Raw genomic sequence first — 20321 nt, forward strand, 5'->3', positions numbered from 1 at the left:
CTTGGTTTTTTGTCACTCCATCTGCTCAGCTTTCCCAGTTCAACCCTGCACAGCTCAGTTACAGTCCTAAAGCATTTTGTGGTTTGTTCCTTTCATCCCTCTAAGAAATGAATAAAATTATCTGGTTTCATCTACCCTGAACAGGCAGAATCCCAGGCGTGTCACTTTCCTCATCATGCTTTTTTCTTCTCCCTTTTCTGTCCTCAGTCCCTCAGTCTTTTACGACATTTCTAAGCAGTCATGCATCTTCTGCAGTCCTTCAAGCTTCACCTGGCATTTCTGTTCCTCATGTGGAAGAGGGGGTAAGAGCAGAAGTAGGTTCCCAGGCCACCCCTCCTTACTCAAGGTACCAATTAGTCCTCTCACCAAAGTCAGCACTTTCCACATAAAGTGGAGCTGATTTGTCACCTCCTTCACCTGCTGGTCTTCCTCACTCCAGCTCTCCTCCTGAAGGATAATGTCTAATGCCCCTTAAGGAACCCAAACACAGAAGCTACTATTGTATGGGAAGGAAATAAACTTGAAAAACAAATGGTGGCAGACTGGTTTAGACACCAGTCCTTTCCTGAGCAGTGCAAAAGCAGCAGGTAGAGCTTGCAGCTGCACACATGGTGTCCAAATTCTCCATCACCACAAAGCCCACTGAAATCTCTGCACATGTACATGCTTCCTGGCTTCAGAAGACTGCTGATGGCTCAGATAATTTAAAATGCTTTTTGGAAGAGGGGAGCTGTATCCATAGAAAGTCAGTTCAGAGAACATCTTAATATTGAAACCAAGTGCTGTACAGCCATTTGCTATTCATTTTTGGTGCTCCAATATACATTTGTGAGAAGTATGTTACAGGTGATGCAGCGTGTTCAATGAGCATTCATTTATGCAAAGAGTAACAGAAAGCTGTTACACTTTCACTGGCTGCATTCTTTTAACTGCAGGGAGCTCCAAGGGCTCAGTGGAGGCTTTGTCAGAGATGTCCCAGGCAGTTATGGGTACCAAGAGTTTGGCACTGACATCCTGATTTTCGTCAAGTATTGAAGTCCCTCAAGAGAAACTCTTTCACTTATATGAGAATATGCTGGAAGCTCAGAGGCTAAAGAAAGGAATCCTTTCTCTATCTCTATATATACACCTGTAGGATGTGTGTGTGTGTGTATATATATATATATATATATATGTATGTATGTATGTTTGTGGTACACTTTATAAACTGAGCCTGGATGATCAATGGAAACCTGGGGAATGTCAGCAGGAACTGATGTGATTTCATTTTAGGTCTGGCTGTGAGAGAGATGGTGCACGTTATGAACTTCAAACAAATGACATCCCCTGAATAGGCAACAGCCTAGGGGCTTGTGTGCAGAGAGGGGACCAGTCATTTTCAGGTCATGAAACCTCTAGAGGAGAATCCAGAGATGGATAAATAAATTGGAATAAGTCTGGATGTTTTGTGAAAAGCCCAAGTTGAGTTCCAAACTTGTAATTTTAATTTTTTTTTTTATTACCAGTAAAAATAGTCGATTGGATGTGCTTTAACTGAATCTTTGCAACTTTCTGAACATATGGTTGATCTATTTATTATGAGTAAGAGTAGTGACAAACATCACAAAAACAGGAGAATTTGTGTGTATGCCTGAGATGTTGGCAGTTGTGGCTTTCTCACCAGAAAAGGAGAAACTTGAAGTGTGGTAAACAAATCCATATTCCACTGGCCCGTGTTCCACTGGGACGGCACTCCTAGAAGCAAATGATATTTTAGCTTGTGTCCTTAGAAATTTAAAGCAGATTTAAAACATGTTTGCCCCAAATGTACCCACTATGTCTTGCTCCATCTTCAGGAGGTTTGCTGTATGTCACTTGGCTGCTCTGTAACATGGTAAACATTAACCTGGCACAGGTGATTGCAGGAGGGTCTCACTTTTAAGGGCTTCTTTTATACAGCATGGATAAAATCTGTCCAAAAATCACTTAGTGATGCAAATCAGTTTTCAGTTTTGTCTGCTGATAAGAGGCATAACAGGTCATATGTGAGACATAAAAGACTAACTCCACATGTGACCACCTCCTCAGCTAGTGAGCTACGTGCACCATGGGGAAATTCATCCTGCCAGCCACACTGTCATCCCTTTACTGTCCTGGCATGGCAGTCTCCCATCCTGCACAGCTCCCCTGGTGCACAGGGTGGTCCTGGCTCCCCACACACCCCGGGGTCTGCACCCCATGCCAGCAGCAGTGGCGAGCAGACCCCTGCCCTCCTCCTCTTGTCATCCTCCATGCGGCTTTCTGCCTCTCTCTTCGGATAACAGCTCGCACAGGGCACTCTGCTTCCTGGGGGATTTCCTGGTGCTTCCAAGCTAAAGAGGGTAAGAGGCAGGACTTTGGGGCAGGGAGAGCCTTTGGAGGCCAGACAGAGTCAGGTGCTCCCTGGTGTTTGCTCCAGAAGCTCGGACTTGCACGCACGGCACAGGTTTGGCTCAAATGCTTTTGGTCGGGATCTGCAAAAGGCCTGGGGAGTCAGTAGATGAGCAAGCCTTGCAGACATAAATATTCCAGCAGCTAAAACCAAATTTTGGTAACACGCAGCTCCTTCTGTTGCACTGAAAGAAATACGACTTTTAACTTTTGCCAGGTCTTTTGTGAAAACAGAAGAAAGCAAGTGACACTCTTAAACAGAGCTGACAGCCTGCTATTTAAATGCCAAAACAACATTTTAATGATTTTTAAGTGGAATTAAATGTTCTCATTATATATAAAAGTAGATTTTGAACTATACCTTAGTTTGCTTATCAAAATACAAGAGCAACTCAAGTTTTCTCTCAAATATATCTCTGTTTTTAAAATGTGTTTATATGACATTCTTGCTACCACTGTAACAACAAAATCTCAAATATTACATTGTTTCAAAAGTAAAAAAAGGATGATACAAGAAAAACCTCCATCATTCTCCCAAAACCTAAATCAAGAATTTTATTTTATTGACATCAAGAGGTCTAATCAGGATTAAGTGCAGAATTGCATGTATAATCATTATAGTAGGAGGCTGTTAATTTAAACAGAATTTGGTATACTTTAAAAAAATAATTTGAAAATGCAATATTAAATAGTAAGATTTTTAAATTAGTAAATAACTCTAAAATACACGTACTCCAAAAATTAAAAGGGGTGAACCATGTTCACCACTGCTGATTAGGGATTGTGGTGAAGTCTAGGACTATGAATACCAAGGCATTGTTTAATTCTACTTAATTAAAATACGTCTTATTCCCCTTTTTTCTTTCCCCCTTATATAGATGGAAAAATTGCAGAGTGTTTCATTTTAATAGTTATATGTCATCATGGTATACATATACATATATATATATATATATATATATATATATATATATATGTAATATCTGATCATGGTTTCAAAATTAGCTTGTGACTTGTACCATTTTCTAAAATATTGGATCATTGTTTGTTTGCCACGATAAAAAATAGTATTGGGGAGTTTATTGTTGGTATGCACCATGTATCTCAAGCATTGCTGACTGTGTCCCCACAATTTAGGGTGAGACCAGGGGGTGATTTCGTTTGGTCTGTGCCTGCTTTGTGCAAATGTGTACTTTTTATATAGGTGGGAAAAGGCTACACCTGACCAAAACAGGCTGTTTCACAGGAGAGCAGAGAGTTGACTGGGTGCTCCATCTCTGAAAGCTCAGTGTAAAAAATGTGGAATTTTATGGCAGATATTCATTGCCAGAAGACTGGGCTGTAAATTACTCTGGTGCAGCAGATCCATACGACTCTAATGAGGAACCCACTCTCCTTTTGTGATTGGGAATGCTGCACAAGACCCCAGTGGGGCCTCAGCCTGGTGCTGGATTTCCAGGCATACCCCATTTTCCTGACTGTGCATTAAGCAATTTCAGTGCAGGTTTAATGGCCCAGAGAGTCTTTTAGCAGGATGAAAATATCATTGTGGTCTCACAGTGTGAAGACTGATCTTATCTGCACGCACCAACCAAGCCAGCGTGTGCTGCACGGGGACACTTTCTCTTCACAGTGCATTTCTGTGGGCACAGCCACCCACAGCTGTGAAACACAGCAGATTCTGAGAGCATATTATTAAACATTTTGGTTTCTCTTATTTTGTTGCCAAGTAGATGAAGCACAAAACACAACTCTCTCTCTCCAGAGACTGAGGCAGATTTTTATCTGGTGTGCATGCACTGAGATACCGTGTCTTTGATGCTAGTAGTAGGGTGAGGAGTACCTGGGCATGCATGAGGCTTTCTGACTGGGATGGCCAGTGCTGTTGTAAACACAGTTGGAGAGATCAGCCTGACACTTGACAGAGAATGGCCAATTCAAATTAAATGTAAAGCAAAACCAGAGACTGACCAAATGGTTTTATGCCTAGACACCTAACAGGCTCACCTACCTAATTTCAGTATATTTCTCTCTTGGGAAGATGCCTAGTCAGATGTTAGTACCTGCAACCATAGTACATCTTAGGTGATAATATGTGTAAATTTTAGTAGCCTTTAAAACAATAATTACAAATACTGAATCTACCCAACAGTGCTGTTACCATGTTTTTGAGGCATGTTGTCATACTCTAATGCAGTTACGACACTGACATGTAGAGTCTGTGTGACAGGAGGTAAATAAAGCACTGCACTATAAGCCTATGCTTATACTGGTACATTCCATCCCACATTGCTCTTCATGTGTCCTGAATCCCTGTACCATGCCTGCATATGGCATTCAGGCTTACTTGGCCTTTGAACCTGTGCTTGGAGGTATGAAATGAGGTGAGGTTGTACTTGTGTGGCAGGGGCTTCAATCATTTTGCCAAAGAGGATGAATTTAACACTTCTCAGCTGTCCACAGCCTGCAGTCCCCTACTCACAATTTCCCTGAGACAAGCACTGCTGCCTGGAAACACAGTTGTTTAGATGAGTACCTTACAGGATGTTAGTATCCTCTAGGATTTTACTCTACACTGTGAACTGGGCTCCCACAAACAGGGAGGTGTAGGAAAAGCAAGTAGGATTCACAGTGCATTTTCTCAGCTCAGCACAGATGTTGGACAGACAAGTCTGCACTGTGGGATGTTCAGCAATACTCACCCTCCTTCAGGTCTGACATTCATGCAGCAAAACTGGAGTATTGCATCATTTAGGGACCACAAAGTTGGACATTGCTTGGGTTTGTTACAACAGCATGCTAATGATGGTATATCTGGTCAGCTCAACCCTTGCCAGTAAATTGTTATCCACTCAGTGAAAAGGGTTGTATAAATTAGGCTTGGTGCTGATTCTGTCTGCATGCTGAAGGATCTCGTTTAGCTGTAGTATTTTATTATTTTAGTGAGAACAGGGTATGGAGCCAGATGTTTGCTTCAGCTGGATGCAAATATTCTTGCTCTGCCTGTCACATTCAGTAGCAGTTTGAGCCTGCTATATGTTCTGGGCTGAAATTGTGCCTGCTGGGAGAGGCCACATGAGGCAGGGCGGGTATTTAGTCAACAACTGGTTGATTGCAACTCCTATGACAAAGGGAGTCTGGATTAGAGGTTTCACTTGGCTTGTCAGAATATGGGAGCTGATGAGATCACTGCTCTAGCTGGAAAAAAATAAGTCAGCAGGGGGAAATTATCTCAGCCTCTTTGTTGACATTACTGTGGAAAGCAGTCGTAGCGTTGAAAGGTATACATTGTTATTTTTAATACTGTCACCTAGGAAAATTCATTGCACCTTCATTATATCATATGTTATTGCAGGTACCATTTTGGAAAGGGCAATTCCTGCGATATGATTCTGATCTCCTATGTACTATTTTTGCACAAGAGCAGTTCTTGAGACCTTGCCTGCATTGGCAGCAAGCTGGGATATGAATTTACAGCATCCTAGCTATTTCATGTTAATTCGTCTGGTGTTTGTCTCTGCAGATGATATTTCACTCCACTTTGAATGTGAATCAAGCTGTGCTTCCCAGATATCCACAAAGAAAGCTGGTGCAACATAGTTTGCCCTCTGTACATTCACACCCTTTTTCATAGGACACTAAATTCCTCTTGCAGACAAGTGCTCCAATTCAGTGGGGTGATTTCAGGCTTAAATCAACTTGAGTGGGACAACATTGGTCCAGCTGAACTGCTAGTGTTACAGGGATGCAGCCATTACAGTGTAAGCAAAAACCTTAAATCAAAATCCACACTTAACCTCAGAAATTCCATCAGAGCATGCTTCCACTTCAAATTTTCATCCACCCAATTTACAAGGCTCCCATATATCCTACAATGAGTCATTACCCACTTCAGACAGTCTTTTGTGCCATCAGCATCAGGAAAAGATTTTGTTTCAAAAGTAACCTTCAAAAAAAACAAAGGCCTGTTCTCTGATCCCCACCATTCCTTTAGTCCAGTGTAGACTAAAACAGGTGAATTAGTAGCCGTGTGGGAGCAGAAAACATCAGTCGGAGAGGGGAAGTAATGCCTGAGAAGGGAGAAACACCCCATAGCCCAGCTTTGCCACTAGTGAAGTGTGCTCCCTCTGGAAGACAGTTTGATGCTTTATTGGTGTTAATTGGCTTTTAATGGGCACCATACATCCTGGTGCAGCCCTCAGTCCCTGAGGGGCAAATCTGTTGTTATTAGTGTTTTGTGTGCCTCTGCATTGAAATGGGATTAATAAAATTTATTACCCCTGAAATGCGACCTTCCACACAGAAGGTTGGAACTTCACAACCTCTAAGTGGAGTTTTACTCAGAAAGATTTTACTCAAGTATTAAACACACACAGAGACATACAACCTTCAAAACAATAAGGACAAAAAGATGAGACCCACAGTCTACTATTATTCTCTACTTTCATAGATGGGTAAAAGTGCAAAAAGAAGAACCAAAAACCTCTTTCTCAGCCATTCCCCTTAATTTCTCTGATGGAGAAAGTCTATTTGGATATCCAAGCCTCATCTTACCACAATAAGATCAAAACTTCACAAGATTTTAGTGCAAAATTGAACATACCCCGCCCTTGCTGTACAAAAGCAGGCAGCAGCCCTTGTTTCAGGTAAGCAATTAAGCCAAGCAATAGAGAACTGGTTTGTGACTCCAGTGACCAGAAGGTCACTTTGCTGCCCTCTCACAGGCTCTAGGGCAGCTTAAATCCCTTCTCCTCCCTCTGCTTTGGTCTGGCTGTTTGCAGTCAGGAGCAGAGCCAACACTAAGCCTGGGCTGCCCATGCCAATTCGTGAAGGCCTCTTGCTTGAACAACCACTTAACAGGGGAAAGGATGCATTTCTGAGCTGTAAAAATGGTACTAAAAAGAACCATTTCAGTGCCTGCACATAAGTAGTATTTTAAAATGAGATAAATTATTCGGTAATTTTAAGGAAGAGAAAATTTTGCTTTCATTTTCACAACTTCCTACAAGTGCTTTTTTCTGATGTATGCTCTGCATTGATTTTGCAGAGCATGTGTAATTTCAAGACTTGTTTCTGAAAGAGGCTAATGAAACTTTTTATAGCATTTTCAGGCTACTCATAAAAGTTCTGTATTTAAGCTAGGCCTAATTTATTTGGTTTATTTGTAGTGTTACTATTGATTATCAGGTTCTAAAATTAAAGGTAGCCCATCTCAAGCTGAAAAACCTGTGAGATCCTCAGCATTAACAGAAATTTTCCTCTTCATTTTCTTTGGCTACAAAAGTCAGAATGTCTGTCCTCAGTCCTCCAACACATGGTAGGAGTATCTCCTAAATGCAAAGTAGCAGAAAAAGAAAATAAGAAAAAAAAGTTTGATTCCCATTTTGTCCAATACCTTTCTCCTGTCCCTTTAACATTTTCCTTTGACCTTGAACTTCTTTTTCTTAAAAAACTCCCCTATTTCTGTGTACTTCTTGTTAGCTCGTGATTGTACATCCTGACTGTAGGGCACGACCGGTGAATCATAACAGCAAATGTCAGCAGGAAAAGATCTCCAGTAGCCCATTAGCTGTTTGAGTTCATATTTATTATTTACTGAATGACCGTGAATAATGAGCAAGTTGCTCAAAATGATTACAGATTTGTGGCTAAATTTCTATTAAAAAGGGAAAATCTGTTGAAGCAATTACAGAATTTATTTACAAGGGAAGAATTCCCTTCGTCTCATTAATATTACATGTAGTACATGTAGCAACAGTGAGAGAAATAGAGGTAATTTGTGCAATTGATTAGGGATGCAAAAAATGAAAACTCTGAAATGACAGAAGTTAAAGAAATTCCCCCAAAATGCCTCCATGGAGACATCTGCCCTAGTCTCTATGAGTTGGACTTATATGAACATCAGCGAGTTACAGTGTTAGAAATTGTTACCCAAGTTGTGTTTACAGTCAGTATTTAGAGAGGTAAATTAGGTTAGGTAAATACCATCATAGCTAAATACAGCTAATCTTTTGACTGCCAAGCCTAATTTGTGCTTGAGTTTGGGCCTAATTTTTTTTTTCTCAGAGGAAACTGGATCAGGTCGGGAGTGCCACTGGTGCAAAAAGTCTGCAACTTTGTCATTTGGGCATGTCCTAAATGTAAATGATAATTCTTTAGCTATCATATAAATGGACAGAGAAATCACAAACTGTACAAGTGAAGGAAAATACCAGCTCCTAGTACACAGATTGTGTAGCAAACAACAAAAGGAACCTATCCTAAAATAGGAGAGTATCCAAATATTTTTCTCTTGACTTTGCAGAGCACATGTGGTGACGCCTCTTCATGCATTTACTTGAGCAGTTCTCTAAATCAGATTCCATTTTAGGATAGTCTTGAAGATTATGTAAGAGCAAATTGTGGTTTTATCTTTCCTGCTTAAAGAAGGAATGGGGTATCTGAAGTCATGTTATCAGGCATTATCCAAAGCCTTATACCTGTTAAAATGTCATATTCAGCATCATATTTGACTAGCTCTAATTTCCTTCTCTCATTGCAGAGTCAAAGATTCATTCAATTAATATGTCTATTTGAGTGTTTTTAGGCAAGAGACTATTAATGCTGTATTTATTTTTTTTTTACAAAAACATGCTATAGCTAAAGCTCATGATGGAAGTAATTTGTAATATTCAATGACCTCATTTTATTCTGTTTTGCTCACTCAATGCTAATGCGTATGATGCCATGTGAAATTCGTAGACGAGCCTGTCTGCAGGACTCGTGGGAGCCATAAATGGATTAAACCTCTCACTCCCTACTTTGGCAAGTGATCAGTTACATTTAAATAAAGGTCAGTCTGTCTTTACAAAGAACACACTGAAAGCAAGCTTAATAGCTTTCCCTACTGAGCCTAGAACATAACTATTTGAAGCATAATTAGCAACAGGGTGCCAGTCACTGATTGTGCTTTTTGCTTGATTTTATGTTTGGGGAGTTCCAGTATTCCCCATTAGCTTTAAAAGGGGGCACAGTGCTAGTTATCAAATTGACAGTCTTGACCTGGCCTCTGAAAGCAGCTGTAAAACATTGTTGGGGAAAATTAAGATGAATGCCAAAGCTAGATCTGTAATACTACTACAAATTGGACATTTGAGGTCCATGCCACGACTCTAAATAACAAAATAGGTAAAATATCTGATATACATGAGAGTGTGGACTTTGCTACACTAAACACCAGGTGATAAGGAGATACACCAGCTGTCCTATTGTCTCCTCTTATGAGCTCTGTATTGTGACTTCTTTATAAAATACTCTATACCTATTTTTTTCAGCATAACAGTGACCATCTCTGCCATCTGTCAAAATACAGATTTCAGGAAGGGTGGAGTGAATCGGCAACAACTGAACCTACAGTAAAAGGTGCTGACCACAAAAGGGTTATTTTGTCAAATCAATTAAGCCTGTATGAGGCATTTAAGAACAAATGGTTATAGATTCACAGCATCATAGAATGGTTTGGGCTGGAAGGGACCTTCAAGATCATCTAGTTCCAACATCCCTAATGTATCTTGTGGTGTTCCAGTTCTTCAAAACACCTCCTTTGATTGGGGTTTCTTGACTGGCATTTATAGCCCTTGTAGCAAAAGTGATAATTGTCTACAGACAATTATGTGGAGAGAACAGAGCTGATACAGCAATTTTGGTACTCTGCAAAATTTTGATACAGCCTGAAATTCTAAGAAAGATCTGTGAATTACCTTGACCTTCTTGACAGGAGCATCAGGTTCAAATGTTTCAGTGATTTCACTTCGGTGTTATCAGCAAGTAATTTAGCACTGATCATTTTATCTAATACTATCAGAGAAGATGGGTAAGAGCAAAACACAGTGGACTGACTTTTGGGAATTTCTGGAGATAATCCAAGAGCAGACCAGAGAAGTAGACAGGTGACAGCAACATCAGCAAAAGAATAAGGAGGAAGAGGAATTAAAAGGCAGCAAAGAGGCTGGGATTATATGGAAAAGATCTCATAAGTAAAATGAACGTTAAAATAAATTATTATGAGAAAATATTACTATCTTGCATTTTAGGTGTGATGCAAACACTATATTCTGTTTGTCTCTGTGTAAATAATCAAACTACATTTCCTTCAGCTCCTCTCACCATGTAGATGGTCAATGGCTGCATTCCCAGCTCAGGTTCACTGCCAGAGAGCAGAGGCCTGTGTCCTCCAAATGAATCTTCACAACATAGAAACTGTAAGAGGAAGATGACCAACCAGGGATTAAAATAAAAGCAGGTCCTTTTCCTGATTTGTCTGTGCTTCGGGGTTAAACACAGGGTTTTAGGTCAACAGGTTTTCTTTTCCTTTTGTGAATGGTATATCCATTTTAAGAGTCAATTAAATACATTACAAAGTGTAGGCATTGCCAAGAAATATAGTGCTGTATTTGGTTTTATAAGCTCTTAGATATATAAAGAAACCAATGCCTTAAGCAGCTCCATACCAGTTTTACCACTGTCCTTCTCTAAAATTTATTTGTGTTTTTATTTGTTTGTTTCATTTCTAGGATTTCTTTTTTCCTGACGGAAAATTTGTACAGGAAGTGGAGAAATCAGTAACTAATTTAATTGATAATTTTCAGCTTATGTGGAATTTTCATTTTTTACAGATTTTCTACAAAGCAGCCAACTAATGCTCTGCTTCCAGCATCGGCACTTCAAGGTCGTATTTCTTTGTTTTCACCACAGGTCAGATACCATCACCAGGAAAAACTAATTTGAAAGCATCTTCCATCACAGGCGCTCGGAAATAATGAAATTAAACAGCCAAGCAGAGTAAAAAAAATCCTGTTTCTTTAACCCACGAATCCTGTGCCAGCAGTGCAGAACTCTCCTCAAGCTCTGGCAGTGAGGTTTGCTGGGCAGGTAGCAAATGCGTTTCTGTGGTTTACACCTCCAAAATAATTTCTCTCTTCTGCAGGACATTTCCTTCAAGCACTGGTAGCATCCAGCTGTGTCTCCTTTGAGTCTTTTAGCATGTCCAAACTACTTTTTTCTGTGTAATTCGGGATTTGAATACTTTAAACACTACCTTTGTTCTCTATTGTAGGTCATGGGTTGTATGGGACTTTTGAAATGTTGTCCTCCTGGAGAAAAACTAGAGAAGACCAACACGTTAAAGAGAGGACTGCAGCTGTATTTGCAGACTCCATGCTCTCGTTTTCTCTCACCACTGCCATGTACCTGGTCACTTTTGGAATAGGTGCCAGTCCCTTCACTAACATTGAAGCAGCCAGGATTTTCTGCTGCAATTCCTGTATTGCAATTTTCTTCAACTACCTCTATGTACTCTCCTTTTATGGTTCCAGCCTGGTGTTTACTGGCTACATAGAAAACAACTACCAGCATAGTATCTTCTGCAGAAAGGTACCAAAGCCAGAGGTATTGCAAGAGAAGCCTGCATGGTATAGGTTTCTTCTGACAGCCAGATTCAGTGAGGACACGGATGATTCAGAGGAAACGAACACTTACGAAAGTCATCTTTTGGTGTGGTTCCTGAAACGCTATTATTGTGACTGGATAACAAACACTTATGTCAAACCTTTTGTAGTTCTCTTTTACCTTGTTTATATTTCCTTTGCCTTAATGGGCTACCTGCAGGTCAGTGAGGGGTCAGACCTGAGCAACATCGTAGCGACTGCGACTCGGACCATCGAGTACACGACTGCCCAGCAGAAGTATTTCAGTAACTACAGCCCCGTCATTGGGTTCTACATCTACGAGTCCATCGAGTACTGGAACACCAGTGTCCAGGAGGACGTGTTGGAGTATACCAAGGGCTTTGTGAGGATATCTTGGTTCGAAAGCTACTTAAATTACCTTAGGAAACTCAACATATCTACTGGATTGCCGAAGAAGAATTTCACTGATATGTTGAGGAACTCCTTCCTGAAGACCCCTCAGTTTGCCCATTTTTCAGAGGATATCATCTTTTCCAAGAAATACAACAATGAAGTTGATGTTGTGGCCTCCAGGATGTTCTTGGTGGCCAAGACAATGGAAACCAAGAGGGAAGAACTTTATGACCTCCTGGAGACTCTGAGGAAGCTCTCTCTCACCTCCAAGGTGAAATTCATCGTTTTCAATCCATCATTTGTGTACATGGATCGTTATGCCTCTTCAGTGGGAGCCCCCTTACAAAACTCCTGCATTAGTGCTTTATTTCTGCTCTTCTTCTCTGCATTCCTGGTGGCAGACTCTCTGATCAATGTCTGGCTCACTCTAACTGTTGCCTCAGTTGAATTTGGAGTTATAGGTTTTATGACCTTGTGGAAAGTGGAACTAGATTGTATTTCTGTGTTGTGCTTAATTTACGGAATTAATTATACAATTGACAACTGTGCTCCACTGTTGTCAACCTTTGTCCTGGGCAAAGAGTTCACAAGAACTAAATGGGTGAAAAACGCCCTGGAAGTGCATGGGGTAGCTATTTTGCAGAGCTACCTCTGCTATATTGTTGGTCTGATTCCTCTTGCAGCTGTGCCTTCAAATCTGACCCGTACACTGTTCAGGTGCTTGTTTTTAATAGCATTAGTCACCTTCTTTCACTGCTTTGCCATTTTACCTGTGATACTGACTTTCCTGCCACCCTCCAAGAAGAAGAGGAAAGAGAAGAAGAATCCTGAAAACCGTGAGGAAATAGAGTGTGTTGAAATGGTGGATATGGATAGCACCCGAGTGGTTGACCAAATTACAACAGTCTAACTTGATTTGTTGGTTGCTTTTTTACACTAGGTCTTACTGAGAAAAAAAAAAGAAACCAGTACTGACTAAATGTGTGGGGACAGGAAGGAGATTGGAGGTTTCCCCTCCCTCCTCTAAGCTAAATCCAGGAATATTCAAAATTATGGGAGAAATTAAAAATAAATTTAAAAAAATTTAAAAGAGCCGGGGTATTGTACCTTGCTCGGTCCCTATAACAGGTAATATGGGAGAAATTGCACACCCATGCAAAGAGAGGTTAAATTCTAGATGCATGAAGTAAGATCTAATGGAAGAAGTTGGGTTCTTAAGCAGTCGTCTGCATCGCCTGTACTGCAGATGCTGCAATTATTGTGGCTAAACCAAATCATGTTGAAAGGTCAACTGTCAAGGCTGAAGTAGCACTAAATGTTCGCTGGATGTAAAGGCTTTACAAACTTTCTGCACAGCAATAACTCAAGTCAGTGAGTCAGCTCTAATAAGTCTTTGCCATCACATTTAATTTTTCTTTTCTCCCCTAATATAAACATTTATGCAAGACTATATAAAAGATAGCAACTGTACTGGGAAAGAAGGCAGTACACAGCAACCAAGTGCTTTCCAAACACTTTTATGTTATGAATCACTTTTTTTTTTTTCTAGAAGTATCATTATTTTAAAATGGAAATAATCCCTTGTAACATTTTTAATCATGGTTTTATAGCTGTTTCTTTTTCTTATAAAAACAAAAAAAAGAACAAAAAAAAGGAACAAAAAAATCCATGTGACTCTGTCACTCTAGAAAATATATAATTCTATTTTATACATGTCTCGCTACTAGTTAAACATGTAATCTGCTTTACCAACTGTAATTTTGTTAGCACTCTACTAAGACATGTGAATGGCTCTAGCAGCAGACAGAAGATGGTGTACTGAATATTTCAGCACCAAAATCCATGATACAAACCTCAAATACTAAAATGTCATCAAGAAAGTGAATGTTAGGGCTCTTTTAGTGAGAGCCTATTTCAGGCCATTCACTGGTAATGCACACTAAGAGGATTAGTGGGTAGTTTTACATAATGTATAACTTAATCCCTCCATCTTCCTAGAGTACCTGTAAAGCAATAGACCTTGCAGCTATGGGCTCTTCCAGGAGACAGTAGGCAGTAAGAGTTGTGTGGAACAAACTGAAGGCTGGGACTGTGGTTTAGCAGCAGCAAGTTTAACAACATCTCCAAAGAGCCCATTATCTAAGGGGCCTATTGAAAACATCACATCTGAGAGGGGAAAACAAAAAAAAATTTTAAAAAACCCCAACTTAAAAAGATTACATTACTGAGTCTTTTTGGAGCCATGAGTTCTAAATCAATAATTCTGTCAGCATCTGTGATGTGGAGTAATACAGAAAAAGCAGCATCTCTTCCCTCCTCCGCCCCCTCCACCCCTAAGAGCGACAGGCTCATTACTGTAAGGTTTTATCATGTGGTTGAACCCTAGTGGGGATATGAAAGCCAGTTCTGTAGGTTTTGCTGAGAGTATTCCGACCATTTCACATTGCCTGTGAAAAGCCAGTAGCAGGAAGCTGGCTGGTGTGTCGGGTGGTTTCTCATGGACTGTTGCTTTGTGGTGCAAGGTGAATGTATTCCAACCAGACTCCCTTTTGCAGCTCATCTGGAAATTAAGAGTACTTGAACAGTTTTCAGCATTTGGCACAAAGTTTGCTTCAATGACAGTATCTGGAGGGGAAGGGGTATTGCAAGAGCCATGGGGCTTGGAGCACTGGGAGCACCATGGCTCGGGAGGCTGCCTGTGGGACCTGTATGGTCACTAGGACGTCTGTGGTCACAAACCCAGGGTGTGCTTCATTACATGAAACTTCTCTTTAGCATCCAAATCCCAGTGACCCCCAAATGCCCTGTGCAAAACCTGCAAATGCCACCTACTGAATATTAATTTTCAAGCAAAGAGATACGTCTGATGCATCCTTCCTAGCGGAAAATAAGATAACCAGATATTTTGCCCTGAAGCAAAACGTAACCTTCTCACTAGCAAAACAAGTCAGCAGTGCAGCTGGCAACATTTACTTTCCCCTGGATAAGTCCCTTTCCTGACCAGAGGAAAGGAAGCTGTGTCCAGGAATGCACAGGCTCTTTGCTTAAGTAAACAAGAGTTGCTTTGGTAGCAGCTGGGAAGCTGTAACTACAACTTCAGCCTTGGCAGAACACAGGCGGACACCTTGAAGACAGCCAAATGAATGTAAGGCTAGGAAAAATATCTGTTTCCCCTGTTTTCTTTAGACTCAGGCTTGGGGCTATGTTTTCCAGCCAAAAAAATATTCCTTAAATATACTTCACTGTAGATTTTCTGTGATCGTCAGTATGTTGTTTAAATACCAGTCACCCTGTTCCCTGGCTGTTCAACAGGCATTTGCAGTGGCTTTTAAACTTCTGAGGGCATTAGTAAATGAGCTGAGAGTTACAGAGGAATTGCAATTCCTCTGCAGGAATCTACTGGCTTGTGGGACATTTGGAAATGGGACATGTGTCAAAGAGATTGTTTGTACACTGCCAAGAGGAGTACATGGTAAACACTGATTTTACACCTCTGCTATCCCTCATGCTATCACTTGCAAATACCAGATGCCAAGATAGTTACCATAAACCTCCTCACATCTGATTGCAGTGCATAGACAGGAGCATCTTTGAAGAGATGTCCAAAGACAAGCTTGCAGCTTCACAGATCTCTTATTAAATCTCACCATGTGAGGCCTTTAGAGATCCTCAAGAAACGTGGTAAAACTAGGGATAAAATTACTTCTCTATCTCCAAACCTGTCAGAAAAAGCATGTGAGGCGTTTCTGTGACAAAGTGCTGCAGAAGAGGCTTGAGTGTCCACAGAAGGCAGGGTGAGAAGTCATGCAGTCCATGCCCCCAGGGCAGAGCCAATGACATTTAAATAATTTCTGAAGGATGTTTGTCCAGCCCATTCCCAAAAGTCTTTTTAAGCAGTTCTCCCTCAATGCCATGTTACCCTCTCCAGTAACTCCTGCTAGCCACCCAAGACTGGGATGGAGAAGAGAAGCCCTCTCCACACAGGGATAGGATCAGGCAGGAGACTGGAGCATCCCCAAAAGAGAGAAAACCCAGAACAGAGCCAAAACCAACTTAGATACGTTTTTCACTGTGTCTCACATCAAGCTGCCATTCTGTTCCCCACCTCCAGGGTTGGCAAGGTACAGCCATGGAAGTGTCCAAAGTGCACTCAGCCCAGGTCCGTGAGACTTCTGCCTGAATCCTGATGTGTCTGAGGGATGCACCAAATGCTCCTTCTCTGCAGGTGGCTTGAATACCTCAACATGAACCATGTTCTCAAGGTTTCAGACTATGCTAAGCCACTTTGGCCTTCCTCCCCTTCAACTTTTTCCTCTGAAGCAATTATCTTCACCAAAGTCATGGACCTCCCTGCACCAATTGATTAGTAGGTGCAGATGCAGCACTCTGTTCTCAGTCCAAAGCACTCCCAGTGGCTAACTGTGCATAAGATTTTACCCTTACTGGTGAACCTCCAGTTTGGAAGACTACCTAGGCTTAAGCAGATTTTTGTCATCCTCTTAAGTGGCTTTTTAGCCCAAGTATCACTGTGGTTTTGTTTGCAATATAGATGATCCAAATTTTTATAAATTCAGTGAGTAGAACAGAGTATTATACACTGTCAGGCACTTACTAAAATCTAACAGTGAAAGTTTTAGCTAAGGCTAACGAGACTATATAGGACTATGGCTCACTGAGCACATATATCTTCTACAAACATTAAAATTCCCATACAGTAAGGTATGGTGTACAGTATACTTTTACAGGGTAAGCATGGGGAAAAAGAGCCAACCTACGTGCATATGGCCCTCAAGATCAATCCAGTTTTCTTGTAATATAACTTGTGATGCTGTGTTAGCACAAGTCCACTTTCAATTTACAATTACTCTAACTGGGGAAAAAAATAAAGAAAGAAAATTTGTTATAGCGGGAATAATTCTGCCATAAAAATTAATTGATGAAAATAGAATTTTCTGCCCAAAGCAGAAATGTGGAAGGGTCTAGTTAGATTAAAATGGAGCTGGAAATGTTGAGAAAAACCTGTCTGTCAAAGAAAAAGAGCTTTTTTTCGAAAGACAAGCAAATATACTTATCATGGTCAACTGCATGAACCTGGAGGGAATACAGTACCAAAGTGGCCTGAGGTTATAGTGAGTCACGAGAGGATTCACATCTGCTCTCAGAAGCCTTCTGAACCAGTGCTGAATTCAGGTAAAACATGTACTGTAAATTGAAAGGTGTACTTTTAAATGGTTTTTTCTAGGCTGACTGTCCTCCCGTGAGCCATGAAATCCCACATCAGCCAACACCTTTATTTTTATTCAAAGGGAAAACAAAACTAAGTGGTGGCACGACTGGGCAGAGATCAGGAGAGTCCAGAAGGAAGACTGGCTTCTCAGAAAAACACAGCCAGCAAAGCAAGTGGGTTGTGGGAGAAGACCTGGTGACTTCAAAACATAGCAAAATGGTAGTTTTTCCTATTTTGTTAACTTGGGAAGCAAACAGCTTGTTAAGGGAGACCCAGGAAGAGTCAGCTCAGGGTTTGCTGTGGACTCCAGTTGCAGTAGCTCCTCTGGCATGGTTGGGAGCTGTCAGCAGGACGGGAGTGTGGCAGGGACAGCGCTGCTGTGTGGGCACTGGGGATGCCAGACCAGGGGCTGTGATGGTGCCATTTCCTTTGTCCCCATCCCGCAGCCCTGCCCGGGGGTTCCCGTGGTGTGCAGCTTGCAGAGAGCAGCAGCTCCGTGCAGGAACAGCTCCTCACGATTCTCACACTGTGCCTGCACTGCTGGTGGGTTTTGCTAAACCAGTGCTGGCGTGCTAAGACACAAACCCTGTAGGAAACTACTTTCTGGAAGCTCTTGATTAGAAAGGATTACCCAGAGCCTTTTCCTCCCCTGCCTTTGCACATGTTTAAACTCTGATCCATAAAAAGCAGATTGTACAATTCAGCTGTGTAGGGACAAAGTATTTCTTCCATGGCTTTATCCCTACATTTATCACTAAAAGTACTTGTCATTTATTTTCTTATAAATATTGTGAACTAAGTAAGCCTTTCTGGAGTACACACAAGTCTGATGAGAAGGAGGTGGGGAGGGGGGAGAGCCCCTTCCCAAAGGTAAGAAGTATCTTCCTCCCATGGCCAGGCACTACATCATCACTGCAGGGCACCCCCAGTGACCCCAGCTCAGTGCAGTGGGGAGGGCAACCTTATCCCCCCTCCTCAATCTTACTGGAGAACAGGGAGAAGCTTTAGCTCCAAATTGTGGGGGGGATGAACCCCCAGGAAACCCTTGTGAAACCCATCCACTGCCAGGAAAGCGCAATGGCAATCTTCTTGTTTGGTTGGGGTTTTTTGAGAAAGAGATGGCAAAAGTATCCCAGGAGGGCATTTGAATACAAATTCCTGTCCATGGTGCGTGGGTTGGAGCAGAATGGCATGCCCTGACATGCCACCCCTTGCCCTGTTGTCCTGGCACAGCTTCCTGCCTGGAGAGAGGGCACCTCAGCATCACATGCGCCTGCCTGGGGCAGCCGCTTCTCAGGCACAAATTGTTCTGATGTCGTTGGCATTCTGCAAGTCATTAACTTTTTTTAATTTTGGGGAAAGAAAAAAAAAAAGATCGGCATAAACAATTCTAGATCATTTAAGCTCCAAGAAGTCTTAATCTGTGCATCAAATAAATGGCTTGCAAGATGTCAGGGGTTTTCGTTTAGGCTTTTTTTAACCTATTTTTACTATTTTTGTATTAATTTAGGGGAAAAATTGTATAATGAATCTCAATGTATAGCATAAGCCTAAAATAAAATGGCTGTCTCTCTCTTTGCTTCCTGTGCTCCCAAACTGCTACAGAAATCCCATGCCATCACCAATGCAACAAACTGATTTTCCTGGCCTAACGCAAATAATCGGGATGAGCATGCTCTCCAAGTCCCCACAAAGAGGGGTGGTGGAGTAGTTCAGGGGTACCTGCTCAGCACAGAGCCAATGATGTCCCCAAGATGATGGGCATGCTGTTTCTCCAGGAGCTCCTCTTGTTGCAGGCTCCACCCCGCTCAGCAGCAAGCACAGGGAAAACCACTTCACATTTATTCATTTCCATGTTATTGGGATCTAAGTGCTTTTTGAGGGTGTTCTAGATGATCCAGCAGCAGAACCCCAGCCTCAGCAGGTAAACCAACAGCTAAGGCAAAAATCTGAAACTGATTTGATCAAAAGCTACAGGTTATTTCCTCAAACAAGAACCAGATCTGAGACCTGGTAGGTAGGTAGACCTGAAGTATTACTGTTGAACAGAATTATTCCTATTAAAAATTTTCTTACCAAGACCTTACCATCCACAAACTTAGAAGCCCCATCATCACTGAGAGACCCACCTTTCCACCAGCAGAACTACAGATGCTGCTCCAGGATCTTCTGATGACTGTGCTCAATCATCTTCTTCCCATGCCCAAGCAGACCACCCATTCACACTTCTTTCCTAATGTTTTGGAGAAGGGGAGCAGCATCCCTACAGGCCCATTTGGACCTACTGCTTCAAAGCAGAAGGAAACCACCCCACCAGGGGAGGAGGGTGACAGCTACAGGTGCTCTGTCACACCTGACTGCAGAAATGAGATATGCATCATTTTACTGTAAAAAGCAGGTGAGCCAGGTCCAATCCCAAGTCACTGCAAAAAATAGCAGTGGTTTGGGGCTTTTGGCTACCAAGGGCTTTCAGCCACTTTAATTTAAAGTGGCTTTAGTTTAGTTAGGGAAGTTTGGGTCTGCAATTTAAAGGTGATGCCTGTCACCTGTTACAGCTGGTGGCCTTGTCCCTTTCAGTCATTCTTTCTCTCATTGCCTTAAATTCAGAATCCAGAAGCACTCTTGCCAAAAATTCTGTCTGAAACTGAAACTCAAACAATATCAATTTTTCTAATTGTTAGTGCAATGTAAGAGAAGCTGTGTCTAAGCATTGGACAGGAACTCAAGAAGCAAAACCCCAACACCAGGCTGGCATTCCTCATTTGTGTTAGCAAGAGCTCCTTCATGCAAATCTCCACCAATCTAATTTACAAAATTCAGGCTTTCCAAATGTGTAATCAGCACAT

The 20321-nt window shown here is 41.5% G+C and overlaps 1 protein-coding gene across 1 annotated transcript in view; it reads left to right on the forward strand.

Moving 5' to 3' along the window:
* Positions 1-19048, forward strand: part of PTCHD1 (patched domain containing 1) — a 38756-nt gene extending 19708 nt beyond the window's left edge. The window contains exon 3 of the mRNA XM_014879750.2: positions 11504-19048. Within this exon, the coding sequence (XP_014735236.2) occupies positions 11504-13158 (1655 nt within the window). The 3' untranslated portion in view covers positions 13159-19048. The remainder of the gene's footprint in view (positions 1-11503) is intronic.
* The last annotated feature ends 1273 nt before the right edge of the window (positions 19049-20321 follow it).

Source organism: Sturnus vulgaris, chromosome 2 (assembly GCF_052056855.1).
Source record: "Sturnus vulgaris isolate bStuVul1 chromosome 2, bStuVul1.hap1, whole genome shotgun sequence".
Classification (NCBI taxonomy): Eukaryota; Metazoa; Chordata; class Aves; order Passeriformes; family Sturnidae; genus Sturnus; species Sturnus vulgaris.